Source organism: Antechinus flavipes, chromosome 3, assembly GCF_016432865.1.
Source record: "Antechinus flavipes isolate AdamAnt ecotype Samford, QLD, Australia chromosome 3, AdamAnt_v2, whole genome shotgun sequence".
In the NCBI taxonomy this organism is placed as follows: domain Eukaryota; kingdom Metazoa; phylum Chordata; class Mammalia; order Dasyuromorphia; family Dasyuridae; genus Antechinus; species Antechinus flavipes.
Genome location: NC_067400.1, coordinates 22853738 through 22876418, shown reverse-complemented (window position 1 = coordinate 22876418; position 22681 = coordinate 22853738). Strand labels below are relative to the sequence as shown.

Genomic DNA, 22681 nt, shown 5'->3' with positions numbered 1-22681 from the left:
AGCTTTTGTTATGGTAGCATGTTTACTGACTTTAAATGACTGATTTGAATTTAAACATTCCAATTCTTAGCCACTTGGCTGGTTGGTTGGACAGATAGATAAATGGACAGATGGATGGATGGATAATAAGGGGATCAGACAAATGAATAGTTGAATGGGTGAGCTTTAAAGAATGGAGTCATCTTTGTGAAACATTAAAAGAACACCATCTCTGAAATCAGAATACTTGATTAAATTCCTGCCTCTAAAGATTACTGGCTTTATGACCTTGGAAAAAGTCTCTGCCTCTATGAGTTTCATTTTCCTCAGATGTAAAATGATGGAGTTTGACCTGGATGGTATCTGAGCTCACTTCTAGATATGTTATTCTCTGAGGTATCAGAGCAGGTCTTTAAAGGAGACATAATTAAATTTCCATTAAGCAATAATTTCATTTTAAAAATAACCATTTTCATTTTATATCCTTATTCATCATATTAATTCTATTTTATATTTTAAAGTACTTTAGATACTTTGTTATTTAATCCTTACTTTATTTGTTCTAAGTGATTAGAATAGAAAATAATTTTGATTTTAATTTAGTTTGAGTTAAAAAAAAAGTCAAAAAGATTAAATTATCTTCCAAAGATGCCCACTCACACACAAAGCAGTTATTTGAACATTTGTTGTTTTTTTTTTTAATTTAAATTGTCACTACCTTTCTAGTGTCTAATATAGATATATGTAATGTTCCTATGCTAGAATTGGGTAGAGGGAGAGCCAATTATATAAGTAACCAAAGTACTTTTGATTAATATGATAATCACAATGTTGGTTTGGAGTTACAATGCTTGATGGGTTTTGGGAGGAGTGAGTTATCACTAAGAATATTTGTACTAATTTTTGTTATTTTCATTTAGCTGGGATTCTCAGGTGCCTGGATTTTCTTTTTATGACCAGTTCATTCAGATAACAACCCGTCTTCCATCAGAATTCCTCTATGGATTTGGGGAAGTTGAACACACTGCATTTAAGCGAGATCTGAACTGGCACACTTGGGGAATGTTCACTAGAGACCAGCCTCCAGGTGTAAGTGACTTGGTTATTCTCTCTGATCGCACAGACCTTTCTTCAAAACATTCTACTTCTTCAATGAAAGTGATGTATTTTCAACAGTCCTTGCTGCTCAAGTGAATATGGTCATTTTCTTCTGATGCACTTGAAATATTTTCAAAAAATGATTATATCCTAGATCCCAGACTCCAGACTAGGAACTTCAAATACACACACACACACACACACACAAACACATACGTGTGTGTGTGTGTGTGTATATATATATATATATATATATATATATATATATATATACACATATGAGAGTTGGTATAGATAATTTCACTTTGTATAATTCAGGTATGAAAATGATCTACCATGAGCCATGACAAGCTTCTGAATCATTTCTTGATTGTTTAAATTCTGGTCTATATTTCACTGAATTGAGATAGATAAAAGACAAGATTTGTTTTTAAACAAAATCAGAAAGGACTCATTTTAATAGTCACTTTAGAATAATTTCAAACCTGGGTTTGAATAAGGTACTATGTCAAGCCACTTAACTTTTGAACTTTGCTTACATAAGAACGTTATGATCCTCTGGACTTATTTAGGAGTTCTGGACTTTAGATGTGAGAATCAAATAGTCCAAGTTCTAAACCTTATTTCAGGGAAAGAATGTCTTTTAAGGATTCACCTTCAAATTCTGTCCTCAAATCACAATTTAGGAATTAAAATCTTCCCTCTATAATTTCTCCAATTTCTCCAATAGTTCAACATTTTTAGGCAGAAGTTTCCCTTAGTCAACACTAAACATAATTGTGATTTAGCCAGAAGTACACCTAGCTATTTATGTCATCAGAGAAACTTTGCTTTTCAACTTTGTAAGAGACTATAATCTGTCTGTGCTAATGATGCTGACATCCATCTTAAGTGTTTCTGGGGTACATACTAGAATAATCCAAATTTAGGTTTAGTTGCTACCCTTTTTTCCCCCCTTTCCCCTTGATTTTTTAAGATTAATTAATTAAAAGAGGTGTGCTTAACCAAGAGTCTATGAATTCTTTTTTTAAAGTAATAATTTTGAATACAATTAGCTTCTTTTGAAATACTATGTATTTGATTTTATACATAAAACCATGTTTCTGAGAAAGCTTGCATAGTTTCCTCAGACTGCCAGTGCTATCTATGACATACATCTAAAAGGTCAAGATCCTGTATCTAAAACAATAATTGATATTATGACTTGGTGTGACCTTAATTGACTAATCACTTTCATGGGAAATTCCTATTTTTTGACGTTCTTTTTCCTTATTGAGATGGAAGTTTCAGTTTTTTTCTTTCCAAAAGAGTAAATACATCCTCTGTACTACAGATAGTTCACCTTAGTGAAATAGCAGAGCAAAAGCTTGAATAGAACACAATAATTTTCTTTCTTAATGAAGACCTCTAAAGAAGCAGTTTTATTTTTTTTCTGCATACCTTATTGTGCTATATATTTACTAATTATTTATTACTATTGTTATTGAAATGATTATTATATGGAGAATCACAGGACTAATTGATCCTCTAATCGCATAACAAATTCTCAGCCTACATCACCCCTTGAAACATAGAAAACTATCTCAATTAACAATTAGATATATTATTTTGTTTTTCAGTATAAACTGAATTCCTATGGCTTTCAGCCTTATTACATGGTTATGGAAAATGAAGGCAATGCTCATGGAGTTCTTTTGCTCAACAGTAATGGAATGGGTAAATATGTGGAAAGGCTTCTATGTATTTTTCTAAAGTGATTTTGCTCCTCAAGATTTCCAATGAAAATGAAAATTTGTAAGATGATGAATATGTAATTTCATTCCAGATGTGACATTCCAACCAACCCCTTCTTTGACTTACCGCACGATTGGTGGGATCTTAGACTTTTACATGTTTCTGGGTCCAACTCCTGAAGGAGCAACTCAACAATATCATGAAGTACGATTGCTTACATATCTTTTTTCAATGATTTAAAAAAGATTTTTTTTAAATTATGATTTTTTCAAATAACAGAGGAAAAAAAAACATGCTTTTCCCTGCTTTGTTTAGGTCATTGGCCGCCCAGTTATGCCCCCTTACTGGGCTATGGGATTCCAGCTGTCTCGTTATGGATACCGAAACACGTCTGAGATTGTTAGTCTCTATGAAGATATGGTACAGGCCAAAATCCCTTATGTAAGTATATCAATTAGCAAAGGCAAGTTTGTTATTTAAAGGCATTTGAAAACTAGAAATGAAGAAACTTCAAAATCTATCTTGGCTAAATAACTCAGCTTTCTCAAATGTATAATGAGGTTCTTTTACTCCAAAGCCAGAAATTTTTGCTTGATAACCCATCATTCTTTCATTTACATTAAATAATAAAATAGATAAATGAATCCTAGTGAAATTACATATTAAAGAAAGTACTTAAGAGGTATTTTTCTATAGATACTGACAATAGACAAGTTGTTGACACATGCTACTGGTGGATGAAAACCTGGGAAGATGTGAACTTCATTTTCTACTTTTTTATGACTCAACTAAGACTATAGTTCTCCTGTTATCAATCTCATACTCAGTCTGAACATATTCCTGAGTGTTCTATTGCATCTTCTTGATGGTCTTTAAGAAATCACAATATTTGTCACAAAATGATATCCCATGCTCTTTTCCTTCATAGAGACAAGTAGCAAGCTTCTAGGCAGGGGATTCTGTTGTTTATGAACTCTAGTGTGGCAATTTTCTCCCTTTAGAGTGAAACATAAAATTGACTTTAGGACATTAACATATGAGATCACACGCCCTATAAAGATCAGAAATTTCTATATTCTCCAGTACCCAATGTTGCATATGTAAACTTGAATCTAGTTTTCAGCTACTAACATCTGACTTGATTGATATCACTGCGTGGCATAGATTTGTGAATTAAAAAGAGGCAGAAATCTTGGGTTGAAATCTTGGATCTTCTAGTTCATATCTGTGAATCTCAGCAATCTAGATATACCTAGATCAACCAATGATTAGCAACCATATAATTTTTAGCATCAATCAAAATGATAATAAGGACAATCTCAACAATCTAATATTGAGAGGCTAAGTGTGAAAAGGATGTTGGGATTTAATCTGGGAAAATCTGAGCTAAAGAACTTATTAGCTATGTGCAAATAAGATGAAGTAGTGTATAAAGTGGCATATTTGAATTCAGGCACACCTGAAGGCTTATCCCCAATTAAAATATCTATACTCTTTGACGCCTCAATATGTTTACTAGGTCTATTTCCAAAGATAATTAGGGGAAAAGGAGAAGAACAAATATTTTGTAGAAGCACTTTTTTGATATCAAGGAAATTGTGGGGATGTTTATAAATTGGGGAAGACTAAACAAGTTCAATCTCATTGATTGAAGAAAAATATTCATAGATTTCCACTAAATAATGAAAGGTGAAATGAGCAGAATCAAGAGAATCCTATATACAGTAATAACAATTTTGTTTTAAAAACATATTTGAGAAACTAGTCAATTATGGGCATGTAAACAAAGATACTATCTGCATCCAGAGAAAGAACTGGCAAATAGATGTATAGAGTGATTTTACACATACACACTCAAAAATACAGACATACACATTTGTGTCTAATGGTAGCCATCTCTAGGTCAGGAGGGGGAGGGGGGAAAGAAAAACAAAATTGCTGCTTCATATACAATCATTTTTAAAACAATTCTACTGTTATTGAGATGCATGTGTTATTTAATTTTTTTAAAAAAAGAATTGAACACATTTCCAGGAATATATTTTACGTTTAATAAATACTTGTTGGTAAATTAACTAAAAACTTTGAAAAGCAAAAATAAAAATTGAAAGCTTTTCCCTCAAAGTTATAATGTGAAATAATTTGATTGGGTTTCATGAGCTTTATCTGTAAAATTACAAAATCTGGAAATTACAAAAAATCTGTAAAATTATCTGCAAAATAATTGCATTTGTACTACTTAACATAATATTCTAAAGAAAATATTTTTAAATTGAAATCAAAATTTAAATTAAATATTAAAGTTCTATGGCAACATGATTTAATAAAAATCATCAGTTTTCTACAATTTTTATCATAGTCCACATATCACTTAGAGTATAATATGGACAGAAGAAATCAAGGGAAAAAAACATTCATTAATTGGGTTTCTGTTTTCATTTCCTTTGGGAAGGACAATCATTTTTAGCTCAAATGAAAACATTATCTCTTGCTAACAGTTAAGAATAGTGACAAATTTAGGATGCAAACTCAAACAAACTGATTAGAGTTGACAATTGAAGAATATTAATGAATATGGTAATGCTTTTCCCCGTTCAAAAATGTTATGTAGAGTTACATTAGTCTTCATTTCTTTGTTTTTTGGGGAGATAATAGGGAAAACCTGTTAATTCAGAATATAGAAACTAGCTATCCAACTATTATTTTGTATGGACAAAGGATAAAAATAACTTAAAAATTTGTCAAACTTCTTGCCATAGAATCAAAAAAATAATAATAACCTTTTATCCCTATTAGAGTGTTTACTTCTTTTTTTTTTTTCCTTTTGATTTTTCTTTTTTTTTTAAGCCTTTATTTTCAAAACATATGCAGGGATAATTTTTCAGCATTGACCCTTGCATAGCCTTGTGTTTCAGATTTTCCCCTCCTTTCCCGTACCCCCTTCCCTAGATGATAAGCAATCCAATATTTACTATGCATGTTAAAACATATTTAAATCCAATGTAAACATATTTATACAATTTAGAGTGTATATTTCTGAAGACAATCACGATGGTTTGCCTTTTTTTATATCTCACCCTTAGCATATTGCCTGGAACAGAGTCAACTTTTGATAAGTTCTTATTAACTGGTCTGACTTTTATCATTTCAATCTTTTTGTGAAAAGTGAAAAATAGAATGCTCTCATTTTGTGAAATTTGGCCTTGAATTACTAGCCTGAGTTAGAAAGAGCTCAAATTCAATTGAGATGAATTGCTTATTTCTAGTCTTGTGCCTTTTTTTTTTTAACCCATGTCCTCAAATAATGCATTTCTTAAGCTTCAAGCAATGAGGAGAATGTGTTTTAGACTATTGTCATATGAACTTGACATTACTGACAGCATGACCACATGTAAAACTGAGTGTTTCAACATGTCTGCCTATTTCTCCTATCTCTGAATGCTAGATACATTTAGCCCAACCAATGGTTCACAGTAACTATTTTCTACAGTAAATTTCATTATCTGAGATTCTTCCTTTGCTGTTATGATTCTTGTATGTTGCAGGATGTACAGTACACAGACATTGACTACATGGAACGGCAGCTTGATTTTACCCTTCGGGACAGATTCCATGATCTCCCAAGATTTGTTGAAAGACTACATCAAGATGGAATGAAATACATTATTATTCTGGTGAGTGTTTATCTTAATTTTGTCATGATTGAATTTCATTATCTCCTTATCTTTTTTCATTATTATTTTTCCCATCTTGAATAAAAAATCAACAACAATTCCAGAACCAGGGCTATTCTGTTAAGAGTTTTAAGAATTGACTCTCTAAGCTGAGGGGGGTGGGGGGAGTACAGATGAAAAAATTCAAAATTTGGTTGAATTATTAACATTTACTCTATCATTTCACTTAATTTAGATAATCAAGAAAGTAATCACCTAAACTCTAATTTGTAGCTTTTATCTATTTCTGAAGCAGAAATATTGATACTGAAAATTTAATGATCAGCTTTTTCAAGATAGTATTACCTAGTCCCAGCATACCATAATTAGAACCCACAATCATCTTTAAGTCCCTACTTCTCATCTTTTCTCTCTAAATATCCATTAACTCTAATTTAGGTGTTTCTAACATGGGTCTTTAGATGTTTAAAAATAATATTTAAATACAAATCCATTTTTTGAGATCCTCCATATTTTATTCTCTGCATTTAAAACCAATTTCTTGAGAAGCTTCACCAGCCTGGCAAAGTATCAATGACACAGAAAAGGTTAAGGACTCCCACTCCAGACTATCTTTGGGGTGCTGATTGAACTCCAGAAAGTCATTCCCTAAAATATTCCCTAAAGCAAATATCTTATTACAACAACTAAGAACTCACAAGAAAGGCCAAAAACAATTCCCCTCTATGTGTCTTTTGATTTAGAGATGATTTTTAAAAATGACTGTACAATGTTTATATACCTACCAGTTCTAAAATCAAAACCAGAGGAAGTCCTTTATTCTGGTCAGAGCAGCAAAGCTACTTTGAAATTTGAAACATAGGCAAGGAGATTCAATTTTACAACTTCCAAATGGCTCTCTTTCATGAAGTGTCTTTCATGTGGAATTTATTAATGTATTGAATAATATTTTTGTGCAAATATAACATTTTATAAACAGGGCACAGAATTTAGTTTATTATTACCTGATATGCTGATTCCCTTGCTTATTGTTCAATGATAGTTTGTTGCATTTTACTACCCCCCCCAAAAAAAGTTTTCTTCCTTGACCCACACAGTAAAATTATCTTCAAGAAAGGCAACATTGAACTTGAAAGCTTATGTGGATCCCTGAATTGAGCATGGGAGTAGGAGGGAAATATGGGCAATGGATATTGACAGAGAATGAGAGCAGATAGTTAAGTGGTGAGAAAGAGAAGACACAATGGCTTCTTTACAAAGGGGCAGTTTATGTCATAAGGATTGCCAATGTCCTTCATTAGAATATAAGTTCATTGAAAATGAGAATCATTTCTTTGTCTTTGCGTCTCCAGTACCTCGAATTAGGCCTGTCACATCATAATCACTTAATAAGTATTGATTGATTGTTGAATAATAACAACCGTACTTTTTCCACATACTTATTTGATATGAATGAATATTTAATTCAGGATCCTGCAATTTCTGGAAATGAGACACAACCCTATCCTGCATTTTCCAGAGGATTTGAGAAAAATGTCTTTGTCAAATGGCCGAATACTGATGAAATTTGTTGGGCAAAGGTATGACTTTAATAGATATACCTTTAAGATAGCCCAGAAAAAAAGAAGGAAAACAGTAAAATAGGGAAGCAGGAAAACGAGGAAGGAAGGAATCAAAGAAAAAAGGAAGAAAGGAAGGAAACATTTTTACATGCCTATCTTGGGCCAGAAATTTTGTTAAATGCTTTAGAAACTATGTCATCTCAACCTATTTAGAAACAGTTTGAATAGAGTTTGTGTCTATTAAAGTTATTTTCTCTGTTTTGATGATAATATTTACATTTTTCACCTGAGTTCTAAAAAACAGTTATTAAAACTTAATTCATAGGACAAGTAGAGATTTATAGTATTGAATTATAATGATTTTTGATGAAATGATTTCAGGGATAATAAAGAAGGAATTCAGATTTTAGATGAAACTGAAGAAATGATCCCAAATGTCCCTTTCAGTTCTAAAACTAAGATATAAGAGGGGACTATTTGCTTATAAAATATATTTTCTATAAGTATTTAAAGAAATATCTACTAAAGGAAGAAAAGTGATTGCCAATTAGAGTGAGTGATTTGCCTAATGACTTTCACTCCAGAATATATAACATACAATTTTTTGTCGATTTTATCCCTTGAGCCTAATTTAGATAAGATATTACCTGGAGAACAAGTATCTTCATGCTTCATTTAAAAATCTGTTAGCAGAAATTCCTCAAAAGATTTGTTATCATATCCTTAAATACTGTATTTTCCACCAAATTTCCCTTACTATCAATGAGGAGAGAAACAGACAATGCTTTAGGATAGTCATACATTAATATTAGGGTTTATTAATAACATTCATTATTTCATTCATGGGGATATTCTCATGATACAGATTACAATCTTTCTAGTCTTGGTAGACCATTTCATAGAAAGAAGGAGATATATATCGCCCCCCTTCCAGTCATCAGCTTTTGGGAACTGAGCAATGTTCTGCTTCAGAGCCACTTCAAAGTTAGCTAGACTGTTCCTAAGAATAGTTCTACTATAATGATCACATAGAGATTTTGAGAATCTGTACCGTGATGAAGTATCCTAATACTCTAGTGGAAGAAAAATATAGTGTATGTCCAATATCATACTCTCCTAGGTTTACCTTCTTCATGGCAGTGGAATTATTTTTTTTAAAGCTTTTTTTTTTTCCTTTCTTTTTCTTTTTCTTTTTTTTTTTTCCTGAGGCAATGGATGTTAAGTGACTTTCCCAGGGCCACACAACTAAGAAGTATTAGGTGATTGAGGCCAGGTTTGAATTCAGGTTTTCCTGACTTCAAGGCAGGTACTCTGTCCACTGCACCGCCTAGCTATCTCTTTCTCTCTTTTCTTTCAATAGGTTTGGCCAGATCTGCCCAATATCACAATAGATGAATCTTTGACTGAAGATGAAGCTGTAAATGTAAGTTCTCTTTGATTTGTTTCAAAATCCAATAATGATAAGCAAGTGGATTCTTTGATTGATTATAGAGTTGCTGTTTGCCTTAGTGATTAGAATGCTGTATGTGGAGACAGAAAAACCGTGGTGCAAATCCCTTCTCTCACACTTAGTCTGTAAAGCTCAGTTTACTTCTTTGTGATAATAATTATGGTAGCACTTATTTCATAAGGCTGAAAGGAGATGGCCTTCATAAAGTACTCCATGAACTTTAAAGTAATATAGAAAGTTAGCTGACAGGCAGAATGGAATAATAGGTAGACAAGCATATTAAGAGTCAGGAAGACCAAAAGTTGAGTCTTGACCTTAATACACAGAGGCTATGGGACCTTATCAATTCTTAATTTCAGTACTTACGACCATTCTTTAGACGATAAATGTCACAGACGCTACTAATAAGCAATGGGGCAGTGAGCTTCCTCAATGAAATTTCCCTGTGTTGATGAAAACTCAGATCTGTATCAAATAAATAAATAAATGTAAATGATTACCAAGGATAGCATTCTTCTAGAAAACACAGCCCACTGATATTATTTAAAGATAAAGATTTAATTAAATAACATTATAGATTTAGATTTGAATACAATACCCTTTCTGATCTCAGTTTCTAAAACCCCACTGAAACCATCAAGATACATATCCTGTCTAGTAGCAATAGCAGCACTGATTTAATTATAGTTCCAGAACTGGAAAAGGGGAAGGGGGAGTGACAGGCAAGGAAGATAACAAGAAAATAGTTGGGGTTGAATAAAATCATCTAAGCACTCTTGTTCCAAGTAACACATTAACCAATCTGAACAATGTATGACTTGGGGCATGAGTTTGAATTGAAAATTATCATTATCATGATTAAGAAGTAGAATTTATAAAGTACTTTAATTTTTGCATATTGTTTTGAAAACATTTTCTCATTTAATTCTCATAACAACTTTGGGAGGTAAGTACTACTAATATTCTCATTTTACAGATGTGGAAATTGAAACAGACAGATTTGCTTTGAATCACACATCTCATAAATGTCTGGGACTATTTTTGAATTCAACACTTTCTGACTTCAGGTCCCATGCTCTTTTCACTGTGCTAGCTAGGTGTTAAATCCCCTAAGGCATTGTCTCTAGATAGAATGTTCATGAGGTTTTAGCAATATGGTGAATGACAAGAATATGACCAGGATTAAATGTCATAGTGATGAAGGTCAGGGAGTTAATTGATTTTGTCCTGGATTCCACAATCCTGACTCATTACTACTCCTACCTGGAGAATTTTCCAGGACTTGATGAAATTCTAATATGGGAGTTCAAAGAATTAGCTTATTGTTCATTTGAATGAACAGTCAATCAATGAACAAGAGCGTGGATGAGAAAATCTACATCACAACTCTGGATAGAAGCAAAAAACAAAACAAGCCAGAAAAGGAAAAAAAATAGAATTCGAGAATCTTACAATTGAAAGATACCTCTGAAACCAAGTTTTCCTTTTCTTACCTGAACAAAATTCTCTTTATAATGTCACAAGGTGGTCATCTAGGTTTTGCTTGAAGGCCTGTAGTGATGAAATTCTCTATCTTCTGATTCTGTCCATTCCATTATCAGAAAAACTGAGGGACAACATGCTTAACTCTATTACAAATCTCTTCCCTTTATACCTGAGCTTTCTAGATCTGCCTCAGAGGAACTAGTAGATTCTATCTGAGACTCATCCAAATACCTGAGGACAGTTATATCAGCATGTCTACCCCCAATTTTGTTTCTCTAGATTGAAAAGTCTCAGCTTCTTCAAATAATCACACAGCTATACATATTTCAATATGATGAATCAGTTTAGGATCATCCACAGTAATTAGAGCCACAAATCTAAAGCTGTGAGGAACTACAAAAGACAAACTAATATAACACCCTCGTTTTATAATACAATTGAATTTCAGGGAGGAATTAGAAATCATGCAAAACAGTCCTGTAATTTCATTTCAACTTTAGAGACCATTTTGTATTTGTCTTTTATCTCTACTTCCTGACATAGAATATGTACTTTAGAAGCTAGGTGATAGAGTGTTACCAGAATGCTAAAGTTTGTGAGACCTGATTTCAAATCTAGCCCTAGACAGTTTTTCAGTGTTTGAATTTGGGCAAGTCACTTGACATCTCTGCCTCTGTTTCCTCATCTGGAAAGGGGGGATGATAATAATAATAATGTCTATTTTCCATGGTTAGTATGAGTAGAAAAAGGAATTATTTTTGTATTTTTCATAATAAGATTACATATATGTGTACATATATGTGTGTATGCATATAATAAATATGAGACATATCATTACTATTATTATTTTTACTATATAGCTGTTGAAATAAAATTAATGTAATTAGATAGCAATAAGGGAATTATTGTTAGGGTAAACATTCATGTTTATATAATCATATTTTCATTCTTCCTTCTGAACAATTTCTAAACTGAAAAAGGTCTAGGAAAATTCCTTAAAAATTAATTAAATTCCTTAATTCTTCAAAAATTGCCTAAATTAGCCCTGTTTTCCTGCAATTAATTTTGTATCATTCTTTTATAGGCTTCCCGAGCTCATGTAGCTTTTCCAGATTTTTTCCGTCCAGTTACAGCTGATTGGTGGGCAACTGAAATTGATGATTACTACAATAATGTGATGAAGTTTGATGGTTTGTGGATTGTAAGTGAATGGAAATTTTAGAAAATTCATTTAGAAGATAAAGTGAGATATATTAATCTTTTCCTATTTAGTCTGTTTTTGGGAAAGATTTTATTTGATTATCAAAGCATTAACAAAATTGCCAGGTTTGGTGGTTTCTCTTCCTGAAAATAAATGATTATTCAAATTTTGCCTTACCTAAGGGGAAAAAGTAATAATCTCAAGTCATTTCTGACAAAAAGGATAGAATTCTACATCTATGCTAAGAAAGACCTGTTTTTAGTACTATATCTAACACTTAATAGGTATGGAGCCACAGGCAAATCAAATCACCTTTTTGAATGTCAATTTCCTCCTTTTTCAAAAGAAATAGCCACTCAATCTAGAAGCTGTGACACTTAGGTGAAAATAGTGTACACAAATACTTTACAAACTTATAAGTTATCATATAAATGACCAAGTTATTGTGCTATCTTTTCATTTATTCATAATTATAATTATAAATATAATGTCTCTGTAAACATTGCTTTACAAAGATTTATGGTTATTTAAAATCTATTCACAAGGATATAATAGCCCAATTAAATTATATTTAATCTTCCATTGAGTTATGCAATTATAAAAACAAATAAACAAACAAAAAAAAACTTATTTTTTTAATGTGCATTGGTTTTAGGACATGAACGAACCTTCTAGCTTTGTCAATGGAACAACTTCTAATGTATGCCGAAATGATACACTGAATTATCCACCTTATTTTCCAGGTAAAAATAAGTTTGATGTCATCACTGTGAAATGATTATAAGTAAAAATGAACCATGAATATCAATTATGCTAAGGAATGGTATTGGGGTCCTATTGAAGGCAAGAGATATGACACTCCCTTTTGCAAGAGCATTTCTCTTATTGTGTCACAGAATAAGGGCCGTTTATTTTTATTGTATGAGTAAATATTGCTAATAGTTATTTATCCAGCTTCTTCCTGAAGCTCTCAAGACATCTTTTTTCACTTTCAGATAGCTTCATTTTTAGGAATTTGTTTTATCTATATCAATTTTGATTGTTGGCAACTTCTACTTACTACTATTAGTTCAATCCTTTACAATCCAAATCATGTTTAAGCTAATCTTCCACATAACAACCACGCAAATATTGGAAGAAAACTATAATTCCCCCCCCCCCGAGAATATTGTTTTCTTCATTTTAAGTCTTCTCTCTCCTTTCCCTCTCTTCCCCCTTCTTCCCTCCCTTTCTCTCTCCTTCCCTCCCTTCCTTCCTTCTTTCCTTCCTTCCTTTCTCCCTTCCTCCCTTCCTTCCTTCTTCTCTCCCTTTTTCCCTCCCTTGTTCTCTTCCTCCCTCTCTCCCTCCCTCCCTCCCTCCCTTCCTTCTTTCCTTCCTCCCTTCCTCCTCCCCACTTTTCTTCCCTCTCTTCCTCCTCCTCTTCCTCCTCTTCTTCCTCCTCCTCTTCTTCTTCTTCCTCCTCTAATACTAATAAACTATAAGAGATAAAATCAAATTAATACTGTTTTTTTTCTGATAAGGTAATGGTGTTGCTTTTTAATTGCTTATCCTTAGACCTAACAAAAAGAGGAGAAGGATTGCATTTTAGAACAATGTGTATGGAAACAGAACAGATCTTGAGTGATGGAACCTCAGTATTGCATTATGATGTTCACAACTTATATGGATGGTCCCAAGTGAAACCAACTCTTGAGTATGTCATTTTTTCACAATTTATCCTTCTATAAAACTATCTGAGGCTTTATCCTTTTAATATAATTTTATTACATTATTTTAATATAATTTTGTTACTCATTAATATATGCCAGGTTAATGTATTCTGAATTTCACATTTTATATAGATGAAGAAACTGAATATTGGAGGTTTACTATTTTCCTAAGGTCATATAAATTGCAAGTTTGCATAGATCTCATGTGAGTTTAAGTAATATAATATCATTTTCTACTGTACCATATTGCAGCCAGGAGGTACAGTGGAAGGAGCACTGATCATACTCCAGAATAGTATAAGTTCAAATCTAACTTCAGATATTTTCTAGCTTTTGGACCCTTGGCTAGCAACATGACTTCTGCCATCTTCAGTTTTCCCTTCTGTAACATGGAATAATGATAATAATAATTGAAGTTGTGAGAATACAATGCTGTAAAATGCTTTATAAGTTTTAAAATTCTAAATAATAATAACAATAACATTATTAATTATAGTATCATTAATATTATTATCATTTTATAGAAGTCAGACAAATAGATGATTGACATTTAAAAGTTATTAGGAATATCTAGTGTACATCTCTATGTTAGGATGATAATATACAGAAAATTTACCATGTTTTTCTACTAAAATACCTTGATAACACTGAGACAAAGCACTAGTTTGAATGGACTAAAATCTAATTTATAGGAATTTAGTAATAATAGTAACTAGTGTCAGTATAGTTGTTCTATGTGCCAGGTACCATGCTAACTGCTTTACATTTATCTTATTTGATCCTTACAACAACTCTATTGTTCCCATCTACATCTATTATTCCCATGTTACAGATAAGGAAATAAAGTCAAACAAAGCTAAATGACTTGCCCAGCATCACACAGCAAGTAAGTGTCTGAGGACAAATTTGAACTCAGGACTTCCTGATTCCAAACCTGGAATTCAATCCTCTGGGCCAACTAGCTGTCAATTAAGAAACTGTCACATTGATCACTTGAATTAACTAGATGCTTTAACTTTTAAAAGTTCACTTGAACGAATCCATCGAGACATAGTTATTAGGCTTTTTATAAAAAGTTATTAAAAAAAAAAAAGTAGGGCAGGTAAGTGACACAGTTGGTAGACTATCAGGTCTGGAGTCAGGAAGTCCTGAGTTTAAATTGAGCCTCAAACATTTACTAGTTGTTTGACTGGGCAAGTGACTTAATCCTATATGTCTCAATTTTTTTTTTTCATTTGTGAAATGATCTGGGAAAGGAAATAGACAATGACTTCAGTATCTTTGACAATAAAACCAAATGGGCTCTTTAAAAGTTAGATACAACTGAACAATAACAGCTAATAAAAATAACTCCAAAAACGCAAGGCAGTAACACCAGAATATTTTTAATGACAATCTTCTGTCTAATCCAATTGAATTAATTAATTAATTAAGTACCCAATTTGGGGGGTAAAAAGACAACAGTCCTTAACATCAAAAAACTTCCATTCTATTGATATACTATGTCATGTAAATGGATAGTTAAAATTATTAATTTATCAATCATTATCAATCATTAATCAAAATTAATCAATTAAAAATTGATAGTAATAAATGTCATATGTCAGCAAGTCAGCTTTAAGGATTATATTTGAAAATCACAGTGAAAAAAAAATTCACATTTACCAAGTGGATAATTAAGGTAGACTGAAGAACATAAATAAAATTAATGTTTTCTCCACTTGAATATAGCTTAACAAACTTTATTGCCTTCTAATTTAAATAGTTTATTTTAAATCTTTGTTTTTTAATTAATTTAAAAAAATTTTCAGTTTTTCAAGAGTTCCTTGATAATAGTATGTTTATTCCTTCATATCAGATTTAAATGAAGGTTAAATGTTTCAATGCAGAGTTTTTGTGAAAGGTTCATGTTACTTTATAGGAAGGATAAAATTTACAGCTAAGTCTTTGTTTTTTTGATGGATACATTAAATACACACTATTTTGTCAATACAAATACATGTTTGCACATATATCTAAAATAAAAACATATGTTTATATTTTATGTGTATACATTATGTACATATGTGTATTTATATATAATATATGTATATATTATGTGTACACACATATTACACACACATACACACACACACACATACACATATCTCATTCCTGCTTAGTACAAATAATGACTTCAGGAGTAGTCACATTATTTTAATTTGCAATGCATATTTGAATTTAGAACCAATATCACATTTTACATAATGTGTTTAAATACTTGCAAATGGATTCAAATACACTTGTGTATTCAAATTCCTACAAATGGTATATGTTCATATTATTTCTATAAATTTGAATAAAAGCACCGATTTGTAGGATTTCTAATTTACACTAATCAGAACATAGTTATATGTGTGTGTGTGTGTGTGTGTGTATTTCACACATCTAATCCATTAGTACAAATAAAAATATATTTATCCACTCATTAATCTATTGTCCATCCACCCATCCATATAAATATATTTTATGCATTCGTAATCATATCGGTATATTTACTTCCTCCAATGATGCAAGTTGGAATTCATCCATGTTTGTCCATCTTGTGTGATTCTTGCTCATTTTCTTTCATCTTCCATGGCAAGTCTACTCAATGTTCTGGAGACTTCTTTTAAAATTTCCTGATACTGTATACGTTATACCAGAATGGGGAGAATTCCACATTCATTCTCTCTTGCAATTACTGCATGACCATTCTCTGTCTCTCTGCCTATTTTTTCTCTGGTAATATACCATATATGTTTTTCTGGACTCTTAGATCTATTAATTGCATGACATTCATTTTCATGAAGTCTCTCAATGTCACTGGGATGATCAAAGTCACCATCTTCTTTCATATATTTCCTATTTTGTAGACGTACTAGATGTTTGATTGAAGCTGTTGTATTTGCTTGAAGATTTTTTTCTAATTTTTATTATCTTAATTTAGTATTGATTTTGACCTTTGATCTAATGATCTTATAGTATTATATATGATATAATAATCAAGAATTTTCTTCCACAGAAGTAACTTATTCTAAAATTATTTCTACATAGTAACCGATAGTTTTAATTTAATAAACTACAGTCATATTCTTTGTTGCTGTTGGTTTTTGCTGTTGCTATTGCTTGTCAAACTGAATGCAATACAATCCATTTGAATGTTATCATTTCTTCATTTCAAAACATATTTTCTGAGAAAAAATGAATAAATAATTTTCTCACATTCTAATTAAGCAGATATAGTCTTGTTAATATCTATAGAAATCTATAAAACAACAAGTCAAGTGAATACTGATAGTCACTTAGTTCTGTTAATTGAAATGTGAAGGAACTGACAGCATAAAATTTAAACTTGGTTAATTTCCCACATTGTAATAATATAATTATAATTTTTAAAGAAAATATTTTATGTTAGCATGTACTTCATAATTTGAATGATAAATCAAATGTTTCCCATGTATTAAACACATACTTAATTTTTTTACCTTTTTTATTCCCTTTACTATGATAGTGCCTTGCAAAAAACAACAGGCAAAAGAGGAATTGTTATCAGTCGTTCCACATATCCTACTGGTGGTCGATGGGGAGGTCACTGGCTTGGTGACAACTATGCAAACTGGGACAATTTGGACAAATCCATCATTGGTATGGAGCGATTATTAACTATTATAAACCATTTATATTTGGATCATCATGGTTTTGTTCTGATTTTGTTTTTAAAGATATAATATTAGGTATTTTCAAATGTTTTGCTGAAATCAAACAGATATTTAAAACATTTTATTATTCAATCTGTCTATTATAAATTTGAGTACTTCAAAGATCTGTGATTTCATCTGAAGATACCTTTTTCACTGCTCTGAATACAACCTTTATATAGCAATCTGTTGTATTTTGAGATGGGTGGTTGAAGAATTCATTAATTTATAGCAAACAAGGTGATGAACAATTCTGTCTTCTTTTCTCACCTAACTAGAATTTCAAGGGCCAATCACATGCATAATCCTATTATTGATCTGTACAGAAGCTCTGACTTTTCCTGTTTCTGATTTAAGTCTGTATGCCATTCCTTCTGCAGCCTGGTTTCCTAAACCCCACTCGGCAATGCTTACTGTGTTGGTGATAGTTTCAGTGCAGACCTCTGATGGTTTTTAGGTGTCCTGCAGTTTCAAAGTGAATTCAAGTGATCTGTCAGCTTCAGCCTTCACAATAACAGAGATTATAAGCGCATAATACTATGCTTGACGAATCATGGCTATTTTTGGATTTGTCTTGGTTCATATTTGAATAAGACATCTTTATTTCATTGTAGAATCTAAACTCAAATAATTCTAATTTCAACAAACCTGAAAAAACTTTGACTCTCAAGATCCATAACATGCTTTAAAGAAGCCAAGGGTCTATGTTTATACTAATACCTGAAAGACCAGCCTAATTATAAAAGAAGGAATGAAAAAAAAAAAAAGAAAATGGATGAGAGAAAGGAAGAGTGAAAGAAAGGAAGAGATAAAAAAAGAAAGAGAAAGGGAGAAAATAAGGCAGAAAAGCAAACAGGAAGAAAGCTAGATGAAAATTAGAAAAGAGGGAAAGGGGAAAGAAGAAGGGAATAAAAGGAGAAGAAAGGGAAGAATAAAGAAGTTTCACTGACTGTCAATTAGAATATGTATAATGAAACAGTCTCTTTGCAGGAATTTCCATAAACAACAGTAGAAAAAAATTACATCAGTTTTCGTTGAAAGTTTCAACATATGCAGTTTTTGTATGCACAGAAAGTATTTGCTAATAATCATTGTACTGACAAGTATAGATTGTTTTCAGATATTTCCCTGTGGTAAATTAGAACCAAAAATATTTATTTAAAATCTTACAATGTACAAAATCTTATAATGTATAAATTTGTCATCATGGAGCTAGATAACAGGACTTCATCACTACATGGAAGGGAAAGTTTATAAGAGTCTATGTTAGAGGAAAATAAGAAATGTCATTGGAAATTAGGACAGTGCTCTATTCAGCCCATGACTTCATTCTGGAAAAAAAAAAAATCATCAGGAAAGCTTCCTTTCTGGAATAAAGAAATATTTCCCATTGTCAGTATCCCAGTAACAAGCCATTACATCTCTGACAGTCAGGGTTTTTTCAAATCCCCTTTTAAGATTGCCTATATTGGCCATCTGAAAGATTTTGGATTAACAATAGTATTGCATATATTAAATTAGGAAGAGGTCAAGGCCTGTTATACTAGATTTCCGGATCCAGTAAGATCCACTAGGATCTCTACCCAAGATCCTACTGTAAGTAAGCAAAAGAAGTGGGATTCAAACTCAGGTCTTCATGCTATCTCAATCAGCAAGATTTATTAAGACCCATATGCCAGGATCCAGAGATAAAATGATTAAAATGACAATCCCTTTTGTGTTGACAGAAATAACTTAAAGATGCCTGAATAGATATACATTTTTTTTTAATTCACAGAATTCTTCAAAACAAACTGAGGGCCTATGAAATCCACTTATATTCCTTATTTGTCAAATAAATAGACTTTTTTTCAATAACTGCTGTTTTCTTCATAGAAGTTCTATCTCTCTGAGGTTTTTCCCTTTCATTTTCTTTATTTCTGTCTCTTAGTCTCTGTTCATCTTTCTCCTTTGATGACCTCTCTCTAATTTTCTTTCCTATTTTGCCGAAGTATGCTTCATCAATTACCTCCTCATTTTTTTTTTAATTGAGGTTCAACTCAATAAAGTTTTACAATCATCCTTATAGGAATTATGACATGTCTTGTAAACTTCAACAACTTTTCTGTTTAATATCATATATTAAAATGTTTCAGTTGTACATTTCATTAAGTGTTAAGTTCAGAAGAAATTGTGTTTGAAGTCAACTCTTACTATTTTAAAGATAATTTCTTTTATCTTTGCTATTGATGGAGAGAAGGCAATGTTTACAGAATTCTAGAGCAAGAGATCTGCAAAATTAAATTCATTCAATTTTAAGGAAATAATCATTGCTCTTAATAAAGTTATTTAAATAGTTGCAAGAACTGTTTCCACAAATGTGAGTTCCATATTTAAATTAATAGGAAAATCCTCTTTAATTTCAAAGAGTATGCCTTTTAAAAATACTTTAATTTTTTTTCTTCTAAAAGCAATGTGTATAAAGCTGAAATATATTCCAATAACTATCATGTTTAGAATCCAACTATTTATGTTTCTTCTTATTGTCCTAAGAGAGATATTACTTTCATGGACATTTAAATGCTATTGACTAAATATAATACTATTCCATAAAGAAAATAATATTGTTGATTGATTTGTATATTTGATACAATTTAAATAATACAGCAGTGTGCATATTTATATGGAGTATTGGATTTATAGTCAGGAAGACAAAAGGTTGGATTTCACTTATAATATCAACTATGGTATCCCTTCTAACTACTGTTTCCTCATAAAGTAGAAATAATAAGGGATCTTCAAGCATTTATTTAGTGACTAGTATTTGCTATGCATTTAATATCTACCTCATAGGGATTTTGTAATTCTCAAATATAACAATACAAGGTTTCCCAAAAAATGTTATTGCTGTTGGTCTATTACTGCTATCACTGTTACCATTACTACTGCTGCTACTGTTACTACTACTGCTGCTTTTGCTCATACTTCTACTCCTATTATTTTTGTTACTGCTACTATTATACTTTTAGTAGTACTATAATTGTTGTTGCCGCTGCTGCTACTCCTACTCCTATTGATACTGCTACAACTATTATTGTTATCATTGTTGTGCTGATAATAACATGGGAAGTAAAACAAATTGTAAAATGCCTAAGGAATCTATAGCTTATTAAAGTCATTTTTCTTTCTGTTTTAGGCATGATGGAGTTTAGTCTCTTTGGGATATCATATGTAAGCATCATTATTTTACACATTTTCCTACTTCAGTGAAATTTTTTTTAAACTGAATTAACATTGGATTTAAAATGGCAATGTATTACAGACTGGTGCTGACATCTGTGGCTTCTTCAACAATTCAGAACGTGAGCTGTGTGTCCGTTGGATGCAACTTGGATCATTTTATCCATTTTCTAGAAATCATAACATTGCATTTACTCGGGTATGTAGTCAATGTATTCATATTTCCCTGACTCAGATATTCTTGATACTTAATTCCATCCAGTTTCTTTAATTGGGTCTGTAAAAATCCCTCTTTAGGGAAAATGGCTTTAACCAAGAACACTTAATGCCAAATGAATAGCAAGTTAATCTTATAAATGGATGATTGAATGAATGGCAGTATAGAATACCTTGTGAATTTACAAAAAAAACCCAGTTTGGTTATATTCTATACATGATGCAATTGCACAGTGATTTAGAATGAAGCTAGTTTTTAATAACATCTTTTATATAAGAATAACTCATATTTTTACACCTTATCTTATTTTCCCTCATCTTCCACATAGTTCTAGTGTTACCTTGGCCAAATTATGTTTTGATGTTCTAAGACTATAAATTCCAGCAAAGATAGATATCTGAATATAAAGGGAGTGTCCTTTCTTGAAAGTCATTTAGCCATTGCAATGACTGGTTCAGTTTCTATTCCTATTTTTATTCTTTTTGTTTGTTTGTTTTATTGTTATAACAACTATTCAAAACAGGTCCTGTGGACATTTTTACCCCCATTTTACAGATGAAGAAAATGTCTAGAGATTATGATGTTCCCCCCAGTCACACAGCTAATTAGAATCAAAGATAGAATTTGAATCTAGCTTTGTTTGACACCAGGATTAGTAGTACTCTACCATGTTACCCAGCTTTGTTTAAGTTTGGTGATGCTAATATACTCACATTCAGCTAAAACTGTGTTCAGGTCTCACAGCTGGCATTGATGAACCATTAGCAAGTCACTTTCCAATCCAATAAATCCAATAAACACTTATGAAGTTCTTATTAACTAAGAGTAAGATGGGGAGGAGAGGATACAATTAATAAAAGAAAGATAATTCTTACCCCCAGGAGTTTACCTTCTAATGAAGAGATAGGTCACAAAAAAGTGAGGAAAAGAAAAGTGAGGGAAGGGGAAAGGAGGAAGAACACTGGGGTTACCTGGTATGGAAGCATTTTATTCATAGGGCTGAAAAACACCACAAGCAAGGTAATAGATACAGAGTAGAGTGCAGGAGCCCAGTTTCTGCCCGTTATAAAAGAAGATAATGGCAAGAGTTTGGTAGTACTTCCTACAGCCCTCCAATCAGAGAAAGAGGAGGATGAGAGAAGTGATGTCAATCAAGGCTCAAATTAGCAACAGATTGATTAAGAAGATGCTTTCTTCTCTTTGGATGCATGAATAAACATATCTCAAATCTCAGTTGCCTCATCTGCAAATTGCAGAGGTTCAATTAGATGACCTTTAAGATGAAATGAAAAACCAATTGGAGTCTTTGCCAGTATAGGCACATTGCCTATAGAATCATAAATAATTCTTTGAATCCTCCTCATTATTATCATTATTTTTTTAAGCTAAATTCTAGTTACCATTTAAACTGATACATTACTGGAAATACAAACTGAACTTAATGTCTAATATCTTCATGAAATGGACATATTCTGAATTTAACAATATCAATGGAATTGGAGGATTTACATAAAATTCATGAGATTCATTTTTTGCATTTATAAAAGCAAAAATGTCAATGAATTTATCCATTTATGTATTTATTTAAATTTTTTGATTGTTTGTTTTCAACAAATAGGATAAAGTTCTTTCTA

General features: G+C 31.7%; 1 protein-coding gene across 1 annotated transcript in view; it reads left to right on the top strand.

Annotated features, from left to right (window-relative positions):
• Positions 1-22681, top strand: part of SI (sucrase-isomaltase) — a 94822-nt gene that overhangs the window by 59447 nt on the left and 12694 nt on the right. The window contains exons 27-39 of the mRNA XM_051983118.1: positions 900-1068; positions 2697-2793; positions 2903-3015; positions 3127-3252; positions 6357-6485; positions 7955-8065; positions 9408-9470; positions 12067-12183; positions 12839-12926; positions 13738-13876; positions 17425-17558; positions 20787-20821; positions 20913-21029. Coding sequence (XP_051839078.1) covers positions 900-1068; positions 2697-2793; positions 2903-3015; positions 3127-3252; positions 6357-6485; positions 7955-8065; positions 9408-9470; positions 12067-12183; positions 12839-12926; positions 13738-13876; positions 17425-17558; positions 20787-20821; positions 20913-21029 — 1438 coding nt within the window. The remainder of the gene's footprint in view (positions 1-899; positions 1069-2696; positions 2794-2902; positions 3016-3126; positions 3253-6356; positions 6486-7954; positions 8066-9407; positions 9471-12066; positions 12184-12838; positions 12927-13737; positions 13877-17424; positions 17559-20786; positions 20822-20912; positions 21030-22681) is intronic.